Source organism: Myotis yumanensis, unplaced genomic scaffold, assembly GCF_028538775.1.
Source record: "Myotis yumanensis isolate MYYU_CA2020_CCGP unplaced genomic scaffold, mMyoYum1.0.hap1 SCAF_1, whole genome shotgun sequence".
In the NCBI taxonomy this organism is placed as follows: domain Eukaryota; kingdom Metazoa; phylum Chordata; class Mammalia; order Chiroptera; family Vespertilionidae; genus Myotis; species Myotis yumanensis.
In genome coordinates this window covers 2732043-2752690 of record NW_027223752.1, presented here as the reverse complement: position 1 = coordinate 2752690, position 20648 = coordinate 2732043, and the positions used below count along the sequence as shown (strand labels likewise).

General features: G+C 48.1%; 1 gene segment (V, D, J or C); it reads right to left on the bottom strand.

Annotated features, from left to right (window-relative positions):
- Positions 1 to 832: 832 nt before the first annotated feature.
- On the bottom strand, positions 833 to 18689 carry LOC138999315 (putative V-set and immunoglobulin domain-containing-like protein IGHV4OR15-8). The segment is given in 4 exon segments: positions 833 to 881; positions 1233 to 1521; positions 5951 to 6265; positions 18626 to 18689. Coding segments are annotated over 4 exon segments (699 nt in total).
- Positions 18690 to 20648: the final 1959 nt, after the last annotated feature.

Genomic DNA, 20648 nt, shown 5'->3' with positions numbered 1-20648 from the left:
CCTTTTGGATTCCAATTCCATGTATAAACTAGAGGACCAGTGCACAGATTCATGCACAGGTGTGGTCCCTCAGCCTGGCCTGCACCCTCTCGCAATTCGGGACTCCTTGGGGCTTGTGGGGATCGGGCTGCACCCGGCAGTTTGACACCCCGAGGAATGTAGTAGTGCACCAAGTGGCAGTTTTCCAGACATGAACCCGAGCCTGGGCCAGATGCCCAGCGGCTCCAGCTCATCCTGGCTCTGCAGCACCTGCCATCACTCAGTTGCCTGCTGCCACGGAGACAGGAGAGGATTGTGCCGCCACAGCTGTGATCACCATCGGAGAACCTGGCATCTGTCAGTCAGCTGAGTTGTGCTCATGCTGTGGGAGTGTACTGACCACCAAGGGGCAGCACCTGTGTTGAGTGTTTGCCTCCTGGTGGTCAGTGCACGTCATAGCAACCGTTCAAATGGTCGGTTGGTTGTTGGTTGTTTGGGCACTTAGGCTTTTATTTACAGAGATATCTGACGGCTTTATTGTCTCTTACCTTCCTGACACTTGGCTATTTTGAGGGAAATTTATTCTGTGTTCCATTTTGGAGAGTTTCCTTAGACTTCCTGAAGTTCATTTATGTTTAATCTGCAGTGTTAGTCTTACTCCATGTATTATTCATTGCAGATGTTATTTTCTTAGGCTCTAGAAATCCAAAATACAGCCCAGTTCTACCCACTCCTTTGTGTTAGAATAAAGCCCTTGTGAGTTTCATCCAACAGAAGCTCCTGACAGAAGACTGTCCCTTTGTTAGCACAGCCGAGCTTATTGGCTGCTGGGGCTGCAGTAACGTCTCTCTGGTCACTGCCCAACGACGTCCCCGATGGCCTCCTTAACATGGTAATGTCTCCTGGAGGAGGGACCAAAGGAAACATTAAGGGCTCCTTCTGACTGATCAATGGGGCAGAGGAAGTAAGTGACTTCCTCCAAGGGGTGGTGTGAAAGGAAATGTAAGGCATAAAGGGGAGGGGCAGTGAGTCCTGGAGGAGGATGTTACTCCTGAATAATAAAACCACTGACCAGTTCATCAGAGACTGTATCCCCTAAGTCCCAGCTCCTGAGCTGGTCCTCATGTCTGTGGTCCTGAGCGCCCCCTGGTGTCCTGAGCGCCCCCTGCAGCCCAGCCCTGCTGTCTCCTCAGGGAGGTTTGTGTCTGGGCTCACACTGACTTCCCCTCACTGTGTCTCTTGCACAGTAATACACGGCTGTGTCCTCAGTTGTCATGGAGCTCAGCTGCAGGGAGAACTGGTTCTTGGATGTGTCTATGGAGATGGAGGTTCGGCTCTTGAGCGAGGGGCTGTAGTTAGTGTCTCCATCATGCCATATGTGCCCAATCCACTCCAGCCCCTTCCTTGGGGGCTGGCGGATCCAGCTCCACCAGTAACTGCTGGTGACTGAGCCCCCAGACACAGTGCAGGTGAGGGAGAGGGTCTGCGAGGGCTTCACCAGTCCTGGGCCCGACTCCTGCAGCTGCAGCTGGGACTGGACACCTGGTACAGAGAGAACACAGTGAGTCCTGGCCTCAGATGCAGGGTCCCCATCTCCTCACGTCTAAGCCCTGAGTCCTCACATCTGGGAGCTGACAGCAGGAAGAGGAAGAGCCACATGGGAGTCATGTCCTGCAGGTGAGGTCCTCGTCCCCCAGAAAGTGTTCTCCAGGGTGAGGAGGCCCTGAATTTAAGTGGACGCCAACTGTGTGTGTGTCTGGTGGCCATGTGGGCATTTGCATATGGGAGGTGTCTGCACATACAAAGGGCAAGAGGTGAGAGAGGTCCTGGTCTCTGGGGCTTCTCCTGGAAGGAGGTGCTGACTGTGCCTCAGAGAACCAGGCCTTCCTTAGGGTCCTCGTCACCGTGCCCAGGGACCTCTCCTTCCACAGCAGGGGCTGTGCTGCAGGAGGGTGTTAGGGAGTAGGATGTTGGAATAATCTTTCACTCCTTAGGGATAAAATCAATGTGCCTCTGCTCCCATGGCTATACATAGATAGATAGAGATATACATATTGATTTAGATATTGTTTTCAATATATGTATAGCTTAACTATAGATGTATTTTTAGATATAGATAAAAGTATAGATATAGAGATTATATTCTTTATCCTTAATTGAGGATATTTTCATTGATTTTTTAAAAAATGTGTAGGAGAGAGAGTGAGAGAGAGCGAGAGAGGGGGGGGGAGAGAGGGAGAGAGAAACATTGATGGCAGGGAACATATTTATAATTTTCCTCCCATGTCTGCAGAGATGAGAACCAAATCCACATCCTTGTCATTCATTTGTTTTAATATGTATTTTATAGATTTCAGAGAGGAAGGGAGAGCGAGAGGCAGAGAGAAACATCAATGATGAAAGAGAATCATTGATTGGCTGCCTCCTGTATGATCACTACTGGGAGTCAAGCCCACACTCAGGTATGTGCCCTGACCAGGAATGGAATCATTGGTTGAATCTCAACCACTGTGCCTCATCAGCACGGCTGCATTCAGTTTTGAAATATATTTTCAGTTAGTTTAGAATTCAATCTTGATGGCCACTCAATTTTCCTTCAGCACTTAAAGTCCTCATTTGTTGCAGGAGGTTCATGTTCAGGAGACCAGAAGTCCCATGTGACACTGTTTCCCTTACAAAGTGAACAGCGGATAAACTAAGACCAGAGAGTGATCCTAGAGCCAGTGGACCAAGTGTTGGGGAGAGAGGAGCATCTGTGCGGGTCCCTGGGGACCAGAAGCGTCAATTAGAGGGACACAGACAGAGCTCCTGGGTCCTATTCCTTCAGGGCAGTTTGGTGCTGGACGTGTAGCAGCTGCATGGCCTCCTTTGTGGTGTTCATTCTCTAGACCAGGGTGTGCAACCCCTGGTACACGTGCAAAAAATGGCATGCCAGTAACTTTTGCTGGCACACGAAACCCTCTCTTATAATCTTCCAGTTACAATTGTTTTATTGATATCAACTTTTTTATTTTTCAGAAATTCAGTGTAGGTGCATCTTAGATAAATAAATAATTTTACATAACATGTATACATTAAAAAATAAATGTATTTTTCATCATCATATACTGTGTTTTTGTTGCTTGAATGAATTTTATTATTTCTTCAAGGCTCTTCACACACACACACCTAAAGAGATATCAAGTAGGCGTAACATGTTCTCAAAAAATTAGGGTTGGCACGCAGAAGAATTTTGAGTCAGAGATTTTGCTGGTTTTGGCACGCACTCACCAAAAGTTTGCCCACCCCTGCTCTAGACTCTGTTGTGGATCCAGTTTCATGCCTTGGACATAGAATAACCTCAGTCATGATCAGGTGTGTTGAGGGGAAGATGTCGGAAATGATTTAGGAATAATTAAGTTTAGGTTATGAAAATCTGGTTATTGGAAGCCTGATGTCTGCATGTGACCCTGGGAGCCCTGTCCCCACATCATGGGGGTCAACTGGAGCCTGCACCTGACCCAGTGCCACATTGGGGCAGAGCTACCTTGGAACATGATGGGTGATGTCCTTGTTTCATTAGGTTGTCATCTCCTAGTTGTGTAGCCAGTTCAAGTGTTCTTCCCTCACTTTCCTCTGAAATAGCCCACATGTTTCCTAGAGCCATGAAGACACTCTGTTGAGAGGATTCAGGGGCACAATCCATTTATGTGTTGGTTTTGTATCTTACATCTTTCCTGAATTCTAGTTCTATTAGCTACTCATACATTTTTTAGGGTTTTCTATGCACAAGATTCTGTCATCTGCTTACAGATGAGAAATATTTTAACTCATATCTTTCTATGTAGACATTTGAAATTTCCTTTTCTTGCCTAATTATTCTGAGAAGGACTTCTTGTTTTGACAAATAGAAGTAGTCACAGGGGAGCCCTTGTCTTGGTCCTGATGTAAGAAGAAAAGCTTTTAATTTTCTCTGTGTAGTGTGATGTCACTTGTTGGATTTTCAAATGTGGCCTTTAGTGTATTGAGGTCCATCATTTCTACACCTAATGTGCTAAGAATTTTAATTCTGAAGCGATTTTCAATTTTAAAGGCTTTATTCTGTATCTATTTATACGAGGGTATACTTTATCCTTCATTCTGTAGATGAGATGTAGCACAGTTACTGTTTTACTTACGTTGAACCATCCTTGCATGCTAGGATGGTTTCCCATTTGGTCGTGGTAGATGATCCTTTCAGTGTGCAGTTTAGTTTCCTAGCATATCTTTGAGGTTTTTGCATGTAATTTCATCAGGAATATTGACCTGTCATTTTTGTTTCTTTCGACTTGACTTTGATATGAGTGTAATGGTCACCTCAAGAACTCTGTTTGGAAGTGCTGTCTCTTTCCTTAATTCTTGGAAGAGTTAAGAAGAGTTGATTAGAAAGTTATCAATTCCTATTTGAAATTCTGGTAGAATTCACCCTTGAGTCCATTTGGTCCTTGACTTTTATTTGGAAGATTTCCACTATTACTTAAATTATATTTTAAAATTTGTAGCCATCTAGCAAAGTTGGGGTTAAATTCCTAATTTGAGCTCCTACTAAGTGGACTGAGAAATACAACTGTTGATCTTCACAAGTTGTGGTCAGTGTTGAAATGATAGTTTCTTGCAGACCACATATTTATTTCATATGGCATGCAAGAAAACAAAATCTAACCCCATTTTTTTGTTTTAAAAATATTAAAAAGAAATATTTCTTTATTGATTTCAGGGAGGAAGGGAGAGGGAGGGAGAGATAGAAACATCAATGATGAGAGAGAATCACTGGTTGGCTGCCTCCTGCACCTCACACACTGGGGTATGTGCCCTTGATCAGAATCAAACACAGGACCCTTCAGTCTGCAGGCCGACGCTCTATCCACTCAGGCAAATGGGCTAGAGATAACCCCATTTTCTTATATAGAATTCTTAAAAGTACAGTGTATAAGAACACCAACAGTTTTGTATCACTGCTCATGTATGAATGCATGTCTTTTCCAGAAATGAGTGTGTAACTGTGTTTGTGTGACTGTGTGTGTAATTGCCTGTGTGAGTGTGTGTGTGTGTGTGTGTGTGTGTGTGTGTATGTGTGTTTGACTATGTGTCTGTGTGACTTTGTTTCCTGGGCAAGTAGTAAGAGGCCAGTCTGGACGAAGGGGGTCCCATGGACCCTCCTCGGTTTCCAACATGCTCCCGATGCACATCTCACCCACAGTGAAGCTGGATATCCTTGGATCCAGAAGGAAAGGTGGAGGAGGAGTTTGATGATGCACATCCCAGCCCGCAGGGTCACCGGTCCCCGCTGTGGGGTTAGCACTGCTTCCTGATGGACAGCAGGGTCCCCTCCTGTGGGTGGATGTGGGGCTCCCTGTGTTTGGTGCACTGAGCTCACAGCTCTTCTGGGGACCAATGTGGATCCAGAGAGGATGGGTGAGGTCCACCAGTCCTGAGTGAGCTCAGGCCTTTCAGCAGAGGGAGGGACCTGTGATCTCTCTGGAACCAGGAGGGGAAGGGCACATGAAGAGTCAGACACTGAGGGAGCTGTGACCCCCTAATCCCCTAGGGAGGGATTCAGAGCTGTACACACAGCCCGATCCCAGTAACCCACCCGTGGAGTTCACACTCATCATAGAAAGGTTGAAAAGAGAGTAAAAAAAGCCACTTTTAGAATTTGTGAAGGAGAGTCCCCGTCACTGCTGACTTGTCACCTGCAAACACATGTCCATTCTTCACTGCTGTCTTCAGGGAGAACATGAGAAGGAAGGGCCATCCCTGGAGGCAGCTGAGAGCCTGAGAGGAAATCCCTGAGCCCAACAGGAAGGCCCTTCCCTCCCCACCTCCCTCTGCCCCTGCTCCTGTGGCTGCTCTTGGTGCTGTGGGTCCTGAGCGCCCCCTGCTGTCTGGGACGCCCCCTGCAGCCTAGCACTGCTGTCTCCATCAGGAGGCTTGTGTCTGGGCTCACACTGACTTCCCCTCACTGTGTTTCTTGCACAGTAATACATGGCTGTGTCCTCGGTGGTCACGGAGCTCAGCTGCAGGGAGAACTGGTTCCTGGCCGTGTCAGCAGTGATGGAGATGCGGCCCTGGAAGGCTGGGTTGTAGCTTGTGCTCCCTGTCCAGTACCCCATCCACTGCAACCCTTTCCCTGGGGGCTGGCGGATCCAGTTCCAGTAGTCACTGCTGGTGACTGAGCCCTCGGACACAGTGCAGGTGAGGGAGAGGGTCTGTGAGGGCTTCACCAGTCCTGGACCCGACTCCTGCAGCTGCAGCTGGGACAGGACACCTGGGACAGAGAGAACACAGTGAGTCCTGGCCTCAGATGCAGGATCCCCACCTCCTCAGGTCTAAGACCCTGAGTCACTCACATCTGGGAACTGACAGCAGGAAGAAGAAGAGCCACATGGGAGTCATGTCTAGCATGTGAGGTTCTCATCCCCTAGAAAGTATTCTCCAGGGTGGGGAGGCCCTGCATTTAAGTGGACGCCAACTGTGTCTGTGTCTGGTGATCGTGTGGGCATTTGCATATGGGAGGAGTCTGCACATACAAAGGGCAAGAGGTGAGGGAGGTCCCGGTCTCTGGGGCTTTTCCTAGAAGGAGGTGCTGACTGTGCCTCAGAGATCCAGGCCCTCCTTGGGGTCCTGGTAACCGTGCCTAGGGACCTCTCCTTCCACACCAGGGGCTGTGCTGCAGGAGGGGGTCAGGAAGTAGGATGTGGGCACAATCAGTGACTCCTTAGGAATAACATCAATATAGATATAGATATAGATAGATATAAAAATAGAGATGTAGAGATAGATGTAGATATATTGGTAGATGTACATATAGGCATATATATGTATATTGTTTACTTTTCTCTCACCAGAGGATGTGTCATTGATTGTTGAGTGTAAGGAAAGGAGAAAGAGAGGAGGGAAACAACAATGTGAGAGAGACATGTTGATCAGTTCCCTCCCATATGTGCCCACATTGTGAATCAAACCTGCATCAATTTCATTATTTATTTATGTATGTATTTAAATATTTTTAATTGATATCACAGAAGACGAGAGAGGGAAATAGAGACAGAGCAATATATGATAAGAGAGAACCATTGATTGGCTGTGTTCTGCACACTCAAACTGAGGATGTTGCACAAAACCTAGGTATGTGCCCTGACTGGGAATTGAACCATGACCTCCTGGTTCTTATGTTGAGGCTCAACCACTAAGCCATGCTGGCCAGGCTGTTCCTGCACTTTCAGGGTTCACAGAGCTCCCTGTGTACCTGGGTTCTGGTGGGCAGAATGTTGGCAACATTATAGGTGACCAGGCCTCACCCTTTCCATGACTGCCCTCTGACCCCAGTGGCCATGGGTTTGTCCACCAAGATGCTCTGCAGCTCACAGGTCCCTGGAGGCTCCCTCAGCCCCGGTGTGAGCTGTTGGAGGTGCTGTGAGCTCAGTGCTCAGCTGTGTCCCCACCTGACACAGGAGGGGCCCCCAGGACCTGACATCACATGTGGGCACTGCACGTGAGCTCAGCAGAGCAGCAGAGTAGCCCTGGCCCTGGCATCTCAGGGAGGGCCTGGCACAAGAGATGGGCATGAGGGGATGGCGTGGGGGTGCATTTAAGGCAAAACCTACCAGGGCGGGAAGGAGAGGGCACACCCCTCCACCTTGGACATCCTGTGCTGTCTCCATGGGGTGAGAGTGTGGGCAGCAGAGGACAGAGGGTGAGAATGGGGTGGTGTCTGCGGAGCTGGAGGCACAGCAGAGGTGGGTGGGACCATGTCTCCCTTCAGCAGGTTCTCAGGATGCAGGTGGTTCCCTAGGGAAAGCCGGTCTGGTGTTGGAACATGTCCTCTGAGAACAGGTTCTGAGACCCAGGGGGGCAGCACCCAACAGGGTGTCCAGCCTCCATCTGGGGCACAGGGAGAGGTAGGCACTTCCAGGATCTCTGAGGGGAGGTGCCACAGGGTCCGACCCTACACCTCCATGTGCAGCCATGTCAGTGAGAGGCAAGCAGCTAACTGCCCCCAAAGGGCTCCTCCTGGGGCAGAGCGAGGGGCTGATAACACTCAGGTGAGGTTTGGGGCCTGGACTCCGTGTTCCCCTCCTAGCACTGTGTCGAGGGTAGTGGACTTAGGTCTCAGTGAGGGGACCAGAATCCCTACAATGTTTGCCTTGTCAACCCAGAGAGTGACCACCAGGGACTTGGTGACAGGAAGGACCCAGATGAGAAGTCAACCAGATCTGAAACACAGCCACTTCCTGCTTTTTTTCCTGCAGAGAATCTAATTAAAGACACAAAGAAGGAAGAGGAACTGCCCCAGAGACACTAGGAGGGAAGAAAGCATTGACCCCAATAGGAAGCCTGAACAACCCTCCAGGGACAGCCTCTGAGCTGGGACCCTGGGTTTGCTGGTCCTGAGAGCCCCCTGGTGTCCTTAACGCTCCCTGCAGCCCAACCCTTCTGTCTCCTCAGAGAGTTTTGTGCCTGGGCTCACACTGTCTTCCCCTCACTGTGTCTCTTGCACAGTAATACACTGCAGAGTCCTCGGCTCTCAGGCTGTTCATCTGCAGATACAGCGAGTTCTTGGCGTTGTCTCTGGAGATGGTGAAGCGGCCCTTCACAGAGGCGACGTAGTATGTGTTTCCACCACTACCACTAATAGCAGAAACCCACTCCAGCCCCTTCCCTGGAGCCTGGCGGACCCAGTGCATCCCGTAGCTACTGAAGGTGAAACCAGAGGCTGCACAGGAGAGTCTCAGAGACCCCCCAGGCTGCACCAAGCCTCCCCCAGACTCCACCAGCTGCACCTCACACTGGACACCTGCAAACACAGAGACACAAGTGGACTGAGAATCACATGGAAGCACCAACAGGCACAGGCACAGGTCTCAGCGCTCCCCACTCCTGAGAACGACCTTGAGAAATGATCAGGAGGAAAACGCAGCTTGGCACCAAGTCCATGGTGGAGCCGCTGGGGTCCTGTCTCAGGTACTTGGGTTCTGGGTGTCTCCCCAACATGCCGGGCAAGGGCCCCTTTAATGAACAGGAGGAGAGCCCCATTTGCATGGAGTCTGCATATAAGGGTGCAGCTGGGACCCTGGGCTCCATGCCTGACCTTGTCATCCTAGGGACGACCCCAGATGGGAAAGGACTCAAGGATGCTGGCCACAAGGGGTCCTGTCCTGACCCCCCTCCCTCCTTTCCTGAGACCCATCTACCCTGACAGAATTCCTTGGGGGGCAGTTTCCAGGATTGAGAGTCTTTCTTCCTTGGGGTTTTGATGAGGACCCAGGGTGCTGCCCCAGAGGCACGTGGATGGAACTACCTCTCTCTCTCTTTCACCCGCTTGGGCCATGTGTCCTTTCTGAATTTGGGAATAAGAATGTGAATTGGATGACGCTTTTATTTTGAAGCTGAAAGATTCTCCTGTTATTTTTCTCAATCAGGTCATCCACAAAACTCGAACCTCTACATGTGAGGAGGCAGGAGAGGTTTGGCTGAACACCGTGGCCGCAGCCTCTGTCTAAAGCCTGGGGCCACTCTCACAAGCACACAGCTGTCTCCTGAAACCACACATTTCCCTTAACTTCCCTGCTGTTCCTGTGTAAAAGTCCTACTCCCAGCCTCTCAAAGTGGGAGAATTTCCATTATTTAATAATGGATTCCTGATGGGTGGTGGGGGCTGGCTGGCTTGGGTCAATGGAGGGAAAAAGGACATATGTGATACTTTCAACAATAAAAAATTATTAAATATAAATAATTAAATAAATAAAATTTAAAAATGGAGTCCTTGCCCTGGCCGGTTTTCTCAGTGGATAGAGCATACCCTTGGGAACCAAAGGGCCTCAGGTTTGATTCTGGTCAACGGCATGTACTTGGTTGCAGGCCCTTCCATGCCCTTGCCCTGGTCAGAGCTTGTACAGGAGGCAACCAATTGATGTGTTTCTCTCACATCAATGTTTCTCTCTTCCCCTCCCTCCCTTCCACTCTCTCTCTGAAAATCAATGGAAAAATATCCTTGGGTGAGGATAAAAAAAGATAAAAGAAGGAATATGTTGGTTCTTGGAAGCAAAGTTCTGGGTAGAGAGTTGAGGCACCACGTCTTCCTTGGGGGCAGGTGAGCACCTCCCTTCTCAGAGGAGAGCAGCCATCTGTGTCCATCCTCCACAGCCCCAGGTGAGGACAGACAGACACAGGAACCTGGGACTGTGGTCACTGTTCCTCTGGGAAGGCAGCCCCCATCACTTGGAAAGTGCAATCACGCTGGGGAGGGGATGGGGCATGGGCAGGTCAAACACCACGATGCCTTACTTTTCTCTACCTTTTCAATTTTATTCTTATTTTAAAATATATTTTGATTGATTTCAGAGAGGAAAGAATGGGGGAGAGAGATAGAAATATTAGTGATAAGAGAGACTTATTGATTGGTTGCCTCCTGCAGGTCCCCCACTGGGGGTCAGGCAGTAGCCCAGGCAAGTGCCCTGACCAGGATTCCAACCCTGACCTCTTGGTTCATAGGTCAAAGCTCAACCAATGAGCAACACTGGCCAGGCTCAGGCATGACCTCTTACCATTTATTTCCTTCTATCTATTTTTTTTTTAAAGATTCCTTCATTCAGTTAGTTTTGTTCATTCTCATCCTAGGATATTTCCCACCTATTTTTAGAGAAAGTGGAAGGGAAGGGAGAGGGAGAGCCCATAGAGATATATTGAGTAGTTGCCACTTGCAGGCAGGGATCGAGCTTGCAATGGAGGTTCGTGCCCTTGACAGGAATCAAACCCGAGACCTTGAGTCCCCAGGCTGATGCCTATCCACTGAGCCACATGGGTAGGGCCCCTCCCCCATGTCTAGTTAACACTGTGGAGGCCCCGCACCGCATGCTGGCAGCCAGGGTCCTTCCGGGTGGACCCACAGACCTGGGGGTGTCTGTGTTGCCGGGTCGAGGGGGACTAGGATGGAGAGGCCCCCAGAAGGGCAGCCCCAGGTGCCAGGACACAGGGGGCCTTGGGGAGCTGGGCTGGAACCTCTCTCCAGAGACTTCAAGACGAAGAACCACCCAGACCCCCTCTCCTGCAGGCGGATGCTGGGCCTCGCTGTGGGGACCAGCCTGAGCCAGCTGGTCAGGCCCCGTGAGGCTGAGGGAAACACAAACCTCAATGAGGAAAAAGTCCGTGTTCCCAGGTGCCAGGAGGAGACCGGGACTCCCTCCCTCCCTTCAACACGCATAGAGGTTTCAGTGTCAGTTTAAAAGCTCACTGAGGCCTCCCCAGCTTACACCCCAGCGTGTTTTCTGGGGACCTTGGAACCCACTCTGAAGTGTGACCACTAGGGGACATCCCTCTCCCCACTTCTGAGGGAGGAATGGGGCAGCCAGGCTTCAGGGGACCTGGCTCCCAGTGCGAACCTCCTTCCTGTCCTAAAGAGGCAGAAGGGTTCATTTTCCCTGGGATCAGCTCAAGGAATAAACACATGTGGCCCCTCCAGGCACCAGGGGATTCAGGGTGAACTCTGGTGACCAGTGGTGCTGCCAGTTCCTCCTGAGGCTGCACCTCTGTGAACAGCTGTGTTCCTGGGGACGGTTTCCCACAGGAACTCAGTTCCTTCCCCTTATCTGCTGCTTTGCCAGCCCGGCACGGGCAGCACCACTGCAGTTATGATAAGTCTCCAAATAGGCCCATTTGTGTGTATTCACCCGGGATTTTGAAGTAGATTCTTCTGATTTTTCTTCATAGATGAACATGTTACCTGCAAGTAGGGACACCTTGTTGTGGGCTCACATTTGAATGTCTCTATGCATTTTTCCTGTCTTATTGCTATTGCTAAAAACGTCAAGGACAGTGTTGAATAGAAGTGGTAAGAGTGGGCCTTTTTGACTCTGTCCCCATCTGAGGGAGTCATGTAACTTCCCACAAACGAGTGTGACATTAGCTCCAGGAGTCCCATGGTCAGAGTGAGGAAGGGCCCCTTTATCCCACGTGCCCTAAAGTTTTATAATGAATGAAGCTGTGCTTTGTACACACTTTTCTGTATCAATTTTAATGACCACGTGACTTCTCTTCTTTACACAGTTGACCTGTTGGGTTACATCGGATGATTTAAAAATGTTGAATCATCTTTGAATTGTTGGGATAATTCCTGCTTGGTCATGATGGAGTATGAGTTTCTTATATTGCTGGTAGGATTGGCTAATCTTCTGTTGAGGATTTTAGTAAATATGTTAACAAGAGATTTCAGTCTATAGTTTACTCTTTCTCTGTACTGACTGCACAAGGAATGCCAGTCTCATAAGAATGCAGTGGGGAATGTGTTTATTCTCCTAATTAATTTCTGATATTGGTCATTTGTCTCTTTGCCAGTCTTGTTAGCATTGGGTTAGTTTTATTGATCTTTTCAAAGATTTAGCTGTTGGCATCATTGGTGGTTTTCTATCATTTTTCTGTGTTCATTTCATTAATCTCTGCTCATCTTTATTTTTCCTTCCTTCTGCTTTACTTTGGGTGCTTTTGATCTTCTTTTTCTAATTTCTTTTCTTAAAAAATCTTTGCTGTTGAGGGTATTACTGATGTCCCCATTTTTATCCCCATATCTACCTTCCACCATCTTCCTGCCCAATACCCGCCTTCACCGCCATCCTGTCTGTGTCCATAGGTCATGCATATGTGCATGTGAGTTCGTTGGTTCATCCTTTTCTACTCTCTCCTCCCTCTTCCCTCTGAGTTTCTGCATTCTGTTCCATGTTTCCTTGTCTCCACTTCTATTTTATTCATCAGTTAATTTGTCATTAGGTACTTTGTTCACTTATTTTGGTTCTTAGATTCAATTGTTGATAGTATGTATGTATTGTCAATATTTTGTTCATATAGCCTCTTTTTTATCTTTTTACTAGAGGCACGGTGGAGGAAATTCTTGCATGGGAGGGGGGTTCCCTCAGCTCAGCCTGCACCCTCTCCAATCCGTGACCCCGTGGGACTGCTGGCTCCTAACTGCTCATATGCTTGCCGGCCTGATCCCCCTAACTGCTCTCCCCTGCCTGCCTGATCACCTCTAACCACCTCTGCCTCAGCCCCCTCCTGCCCCCCGCACCATGGCTTTGTTTGGAAGGACGTCCAGAAGGTCGTCAGGAAGACGTTCAGTCTAATTGGCATATTACCCTTTTATTAATATAGATGCCACCTTGCAGGTTTTCCTATCATGGAAGGGGAGCCCACAGTAGCATCCTGGGTTCTGACCAGGGATCATGCACTCATGCTTTATCTCAGCAGATGAGATTCCTAGAAGACTCTTGGATGTACCTTGAACATTTCTATCAAATTTGCCAAATCATCCTCCAAAAATGTTGAACCACTTTAAACTCCCACCAGCACCATGCACGTGCCCTCTCTCCTACTTTGATGTCAATATCATTGATTTTCACCCCTTGAAGCTTCCGTCACTTCAGCCGGGACTGCTTGGCACTTGAGCAAACCTCAATGTTTAGCCCTGAACTTGATTTCCAGAGATAGAATTACGGAGGAGAAAAAATAGTTTTCCTCTACCCTTCTGAGTTCTGAGAGGAGGCTCTTGTAATGAAAGACAGATTACCAAGAGAAAAACAAAAGTCCATTAATATGTGTACCTCATGTATATGTGGGAGATCCCAGGGAAAAATGAATAACTCCCCAAGGTGGTTTAGAATCCAGATTTAAATACCTTCTTCCTAGGGAGAGGGGACAGGAGATGTAGGCCTCTTAGAGGAGAGTAAATGATTTTTAGGAAAGATGGATGGGGATTGGGGGGGATAGTTTGTAACAAAATTTGGGTGTGATGTCAACTTCTAGTCTCCTGTCCTGTGACAGTTGTCAGTCTTCACTGGCTGATGACACTTTTCCCATCGAGGGGACCTATGACATTTAAGCTCCTTTTTGGGGGTTTGATTTTAGGCAGATCAGGAGACTTCAATGAAAACCTCTTGGTGCATTTGCTGTTTGTCAAGCATCTGCAGCTCAAGATCATCAATATAACAACACGGAATATGTTGAGGTGGCATGTTCTCTGGTCTTCACAATAAACCCAACAAAAGCTTGTTTCCTCTCTCAGATGATTTGCCACAGTAGCGTTGTTTCCTGGAGACAGTATTCTGACCAGACCTCCAGGGAGTGGTCATAACATACCCTGTGCTTGTAGAAAGGTGTGGGCCATGTCACTAAATAAATCAGGGTCAGTTTTCTCATCGTGTGGAAAGGGAGATAAAGTTATGAAAGTTTATCTTCCTTTCCACAGGTTTCCTGCAGATTTGTGTCTCTGCTGCAGCCCCAGTGGTCTCAGCGTTGCCATGGAGCTTGGGGCTGCTGAGTGCCGGGCCCCCCTGCAGGCTAGTGTTTCTGCTCCTCTGGCCCCCGCAGCAGTGGTGAAGAAGCAGACCCAGAGGCCCTCCGTGGGAGGGGTGTGGCGGAATGCTTCCATCATTGCCATGGAGAAGACACAAGCATCCTAGCCCAGCTGCCCCCATCTTTTTCATGGAGTGACGGTCAATTTGCATATTCCTCCTTACTGGCTGTGGATGCCTCCATCTTTGTCCCAGAGTTACGTTCAATTTACATATTCCCTCTTTATTAGTTAGGATTGATTTCAGAGTGGAAGAGAGAGAGAGAGAGAGAGAGAGAGACATCAATGATGACAGAGAATCAATGTTCAGCCACCTTGTGCATGCCCACAACATGGGCATGTGCCCCTGACTATCTTCAAACCTAGAGCCCTTCATTCAGCAGGCCAGCGCTCTATCCACTGAGCCAAACCAAGGCTATGGCTTTGTTCATTATTTCCACTTCTTCTTCTTCTTCTTCTTCTTCTTCCTCCTCCTCCTCCTCCTCCTCCTCCTCCTCCTCCTCCTCCTCCTCCTCTTCTTCTTCTTCTTCTTCTTCTTCTTCTTCTTCTTCTTCTTCTTCTTTTTCTACTTCTCTTCCCCTCCTCCTCCTACTCCTCCTCCTTCCCATCCTCCTCTTTCTCCTCCTCCTCCTCCTCCTCCTCCTCCTCCTCCTCCTCCTCCTCCTCCTCCTCTTCTTCTTCTTCTTCTTCTTCTTCTTCTTCTTCTTCTTCTTCTTCTTCTTCTTCTTCTCCTTCTTCTTCTTCTTCTTCTTCTTCTTCTTCTTCTTCTTCTTCTTCTTCTTCTCCTCCTTCTTCTCCTTCTCCTCCTCCTCCTCCTCCTCCTCCTCCTCCTCCTCCTCCTCCTCCTCCTCCTCCTCCTCCTCCTCCTTCTTCTTCTTCTTCTTCTTCTTCTTCTTCTTCTTCTTCTCCTTCATTTTCCTGCTTCTCCTTCTCCTTTTCCCCCTTCTGAATGTGTGGAGTTGTAATCTGGTGTGGTCTGAAGCTGTCCACCAGGTGCACTGGCTCTAGGGCCGTGATGGTAAACCTATGACACACATGTCAGAGGTGACACAGGAACTCATTTTTTTCGTTGATTTTTCTTTGTTAAGTGGCATTTAAATATATAAAATAAATATCAAAAATATAATTTTTTTTTTTACTATGGTTGAAAATATAAAAAATTTCTATATGTGACATGGCACCAGAGTTAGGGTTTTTCAAAATGCTGACACGCCGAGCTCAAAAGGTTCGCCATCACTGCTCTAGGGCCTCTTGGGTGGTGCAAAGTCAGCCACTGCCTGGGCCACCAAGCATGAGCTACAGGGGCATCTACAGATGGCTGCTACTTGTATTGGGCATGAAAGTGCCCAGGCAAGGACAAGTTTTGACGCAAGGCAGGCTGCTGCTAGTACCAGGTCCTGGGTGTCTTAATGATAGGTTTGGGGCACACTGATGCCAGCTGCTGCTTGTTTGAGAGATTATAGGAGAGTCTGAAGCCTGATCCAGGACAAGCCATTCCTATGGAAAGGCTGCTCCAAACAATTTGGGTGGGGCTGCAATTTGGATGGGGTGGGTTCTCAGGGAATCACCAGGGCAGAACAAACTGTGTGAGCCACACTAATGGAGCCTCAGATATGGCTTGGAAACAGCTATGTGATGAGGAGGTCCCAGCATGGAACAGTGACCACTAGGAGCAGCCCTGTCTGGGAGAAAGCCACCCGTAGTTCCTGCCCAAATGACGGACAATCCAGTTCTTCCCCATATGTCCCTGGATCCCCCAATTCCCCCTGCCTGCCTCTGGAGCTCAGAGGAAGCAGGACCCTGTAAGTTCTTGTGCTGGCCCTTTAAGAGGAACTACCTGGGTCTTCAGCTGCCTCCATGTCACTCAGAGACAATCATTTCTGGTTTTTACAACCTGAGGTGATGAGGACTTCTCTTCCCAGCTCTGGAACCCTGGGTTGGGGTTCTGGTGTGAGGCTGAGACCCTTTGCTTTTCACAGGAGGCCTCCAGAGCTGAGATATCCCTGCCAATTAAAAACATGCCACATTTGGGTGTCAGACTAGCCTTTTCCCTGCCTCCACCCTTCCTACCAGTCTCGGTGTGCTTTCTTCTTTACCTCCCTAGTCAGGAATGATGGTTGTTCTCTATTTTATTTGTGCATTTCATGTGGTTGTGGGAGGCAGTGAGAACATGCATTTACCTCTGCCTCTACATTGGTCCTCACACTTTTCAAATTTTTTAAAGTGGAGGCTTAGATTATTGATTTAAAGATATTTATTCTTTTCCAACATAAGCATTTAATGCTATACATTTCCCTCCAAGCACTGCTCTTGTTGCATCTCACAACATTTGATATTTTGTAATTTCATTTTTAACAATTTAGAATTATACGTTGATGACTTCTCAGTGTTCCTTCAGCTCTTTGAGTTGTCACTTCATTGTCTTCTGGTTTTGGTAGTTTTTTATGTGACCTTTGATGTTTTTATTAATCGTGTTCCTTGACTCATGTGTGGTTATTTCTTTACTGTCCTTAGGCATTTTATTTTTTTTCACCAGATTGACTTCAATGTTCCATGACTGAATGTTGTTTATTTTCATTCTTCTTATTGTACTTTGGTGTTCTTAGATCTCCTTATAGTTTACATCAAATTCTGAAAAACTATTTGCCATAATCTCTTCATACATTTTTCTTGGTGCCTCTCTCTCCTGTTTTTGGATTCCAATTTCATGTATAACCTAGAGGACCAGTGCACGGTCTCATGCACAGGTGTGGTCCCTCAGCCTGGCCTGAACCCTCTCTCAATTCGGGACCCCTTGGGGCTTGTGGGGATTGGGCTGCACCTGGCAGTCTGACATCCCCGAGGAATGTAGTAGTGTACCAAGTGGCAGTTTTCCAGAAATGAACCTGAGCCTGGGCCAGGTGCCCAGCAGCTCCAGCTCATCCTGGCTCTGCAGGACCTGCCATCACTCAGTTGCCTGCTGCCACGGAGACAGGAGAGAATTGTGCCGCCACAGCTGTGATCACCATCGGAGAACCTGGCATCTGTCAGTCAGCTGTGCTCATGCTGTGGGAGTGCACTGACCACCAAGGGGCAGCACCTGCGTTGAGTGTTTGCCCCCTGGTGGTCAGTGCACGTCATAGCAACCGTTCAAATGGTCGGTTGGTTGTTGGTTGTTTGGGCACTTAGGCTTTTATTTACAGAGATATCTGACGGCTTTATTGTCTCTTACCTTCCTGACACTTGGCTATTTTGAGGGAAATATATTCCGTGTTCCATTTTGGAGAGTTTCCTTAGACTTCCTGAAGTTCATTTATGTTTAATCTGCAGTGTTAGTCTTACTCCATGTATTATTCATTGCAGATGTTATTTTCTTAGGCTCTAGAAATCCAAACTACAGCCCAGTTCTACCCACTCCTTTGTGTTAGAATAAAGCCTTTGTGAGTTTCTTCCAACAGAAGCTCCTGACAGAAGACTGTCCCTTTGTTAGCACAGCCGAGCTTATTGGTTGCTGGGGCTGCAGTAACGTCTTTCTGGTCACTGCCCCAACGACAGACCCAATGGCCTCCTTAACATGGTAATGTCTCCTGGAGGAGGGACCAAAGGACACATTAAGGGCTTCTTCTGACTGATCAATGGGGCAGAGGAAGTAAGTGACTTCCTCCAAGGGGTGGTGTGAAAGGAAATGTAAGGCATAAAGGGGAGGGGCAGTGAGTCCTGGAGGAGGGTGTTACTCCTTAATAATAAAACCACTGACCAGTTCATCAGAGACTGTATCCCCTAAGTCCCAGCTCCTGTCCTGTTCCTCATGTCTGTGGTCCTGAGCGCCCCCTGGTGTCCTGAGCGCCCCCTGCAGGCCAGCCCTGCTGTCTCCTCAGGGAGGTTTGTGTCTGGGCTCACACTGACATCCCCTCACTGTGTCTCTTGCACAGTAATACACGGCTGTGTCCTCAGTTGTCATGGAGCTCAGCTGCAGAGAGAACTGGTTCTTGGACGTGTCTATGGAGATGGAGGTTCGGCTCTTGAGCGAGGGGCTGTAGTTAGTGTCTCCATCATGCCATATGCCCCCAATCTACTCCAGCCCCTTCCCCGGGGGCTGGCGGATACAGCTCCACCAGTAACTGCTGGTGACTGAGCCCCCAGACACAGTGCAGGTGAGGGAGAGGGTCTGCGAGGGCTTCACCAGTCCTGGTCCCGACTCCTGCAGCTGCAGCTGGGACTGGACACCTGGGACAGAGAGAACACAGTGAGTCCTGGCCTCAGATGCAGGATCCCCATCTCCTCACGTCTAAGCCCTGAGTCACTCACATCTGGGAGCTGACAGCAGGAAGAGGAAGAGCCACATGGGAGTCATGTCTTGCAGGTGAGGTCCTCGTCCCCCAGAAAGTATTCTCCAGGGTGAGGAGGTCCTGCATTTAAGTGGACGGCAGCTCTGTGTGTGTGTCTGGTGGCCGTGTGGGCATTTGCATATGGGAGGTGTCTGCACATACAAAGGGCAAGAGGTGAGGGAGGTCCTGGTCTCTGGGCTTCTCCTGGAAGGAGGTGCTGACTGTGCCTCAGAGAACCAGGCCCTCCTTGGTGTCCTGGTCACTGTGCCCAGGAACCTCTCCTTCCACACGAGGGGCTATGCTGCAGGAGGGTGTTAGGGAGTAGGATGTTGGAATAATCTTTCACTCCTCAGGGATAAAATCAATGTGCCTCTGCTCCCATGGCTATACATAGATAGATAGAGATATACATATTGATTTAGATATTGTTTTAAATATATGTATAGCTTAACTATAGATGTATTTTTAGATATAGATAAAAGTATAGATATAGATTATATTCTTTATCCTTACTTGAGGATATTTTCATTGATTTTTTAAAAAATGTGTAGGAGAGAGGGTGGGGGAGAGAGAGAGAGAGAGAAACATTGATGGCGGGGAACATATTTATAATTTTCCTCCCATGTCTGCAGAGATGAGAACCAAATCCACATCCTTGTCATTCATTTGTTTTAATATGTATTTTATAGATTTCAGAGAGGAAGGGAGAGCGAGAGGCAGAGAGAAACATCAATGATGAAAGAGAATCATTGATTGGCAGCCTCCTGTATGATCACTACTGGGAGTCAAGCCCACACTCAGGTATGTGCCCTGACCAGGAATGGAATCATTGGTTGAAACTCAACCACTGTGCCTCATCAGAACGGCTGCATTCAGTTTTGAAATATATTTTCAGTTAGTTTAGAATTCAATCTTGATGGCTACTCTATTTTCCTTCAGCACTTAAAGTCCTCATTTGTTGCAGGAGGTTCATGTTCAGGAGACCAGAAGTCCCATGTGACACTGTTTCCCTTACAAAGTGAACAGAGGTTAAACTAAGACCAGAGTGTGAGCCTGGAGCCAGTGGACCAAGGGTTGGAGAGAGAGGAGCATCTGTGCGGGTCCCTCGGGACCAGAAGCGTCAATTAGAGAGACACAGACAGAGCTCCTGGGTCCTATTCCTTCAGGGCAGTTTGGTGCTGGACGTATAGCAGCTGCATGGCCTCCTTTGTGGTGTTCATTCTCTAGACCAGGGTGTGCAACCCCTGGTACACGTGCAAAAAATGGCATGCCAGTAACTTTTGCTGGCACACGAAAACCTCTCTTATAATCTTCCATTTACAATTGTTTTATTGATATCAACTTTTTTATTTTTCAGATAAATTCAGTGTAGGTGCATCTTAGATAAATAAATAATTTTACATAACATGTATACATTAAAAAATAAATGTATTTTTCATCATCATATACTGTGTTTTTGTTGCTTGAATGAATTTTGTTATTTCTTCAAGGCTCTTCACATATGCACACCTAAAGAGATATCAAGTAGGCGTAACATGTTCTCAAAAAATTAGGGTTGGCACACAGAAGAATTTTGAGTCAGAGATTTTGCTGGTTTTGGCACGCACTCACCAAAAGTTTGCCCACCCCTGCTCTAGACTCTGTTGTGGATCCAGTTTCATGCCTTGGACATAGAATAACCTCAGTCATGATCAGGTGTGTTGAGGGGAAGATGTAGGGAATGATTTAGGAATTATTAAGTTTAGGTTATGAAAATCTGGTTATTGGAAGCCTGATGTCTGCATGTGACCCTGGGACCCTTGTCCCCACATCAATTGGAGCCTGCACCTGACCCAGTGCCACATTGGGGCAGAGCTACCTTGGAACATGATGGGTGATGTTCTTGTTTCATTAGGTTGTCATCTCCTTCTTGTGTAGCCAGTTCAAGTTTTCTTCCGTCACTTTCCTCTGAAACAGCCCACATGTTTCCTAGAGCCATGAAGACACTCTGTTGAGAGGGTGCA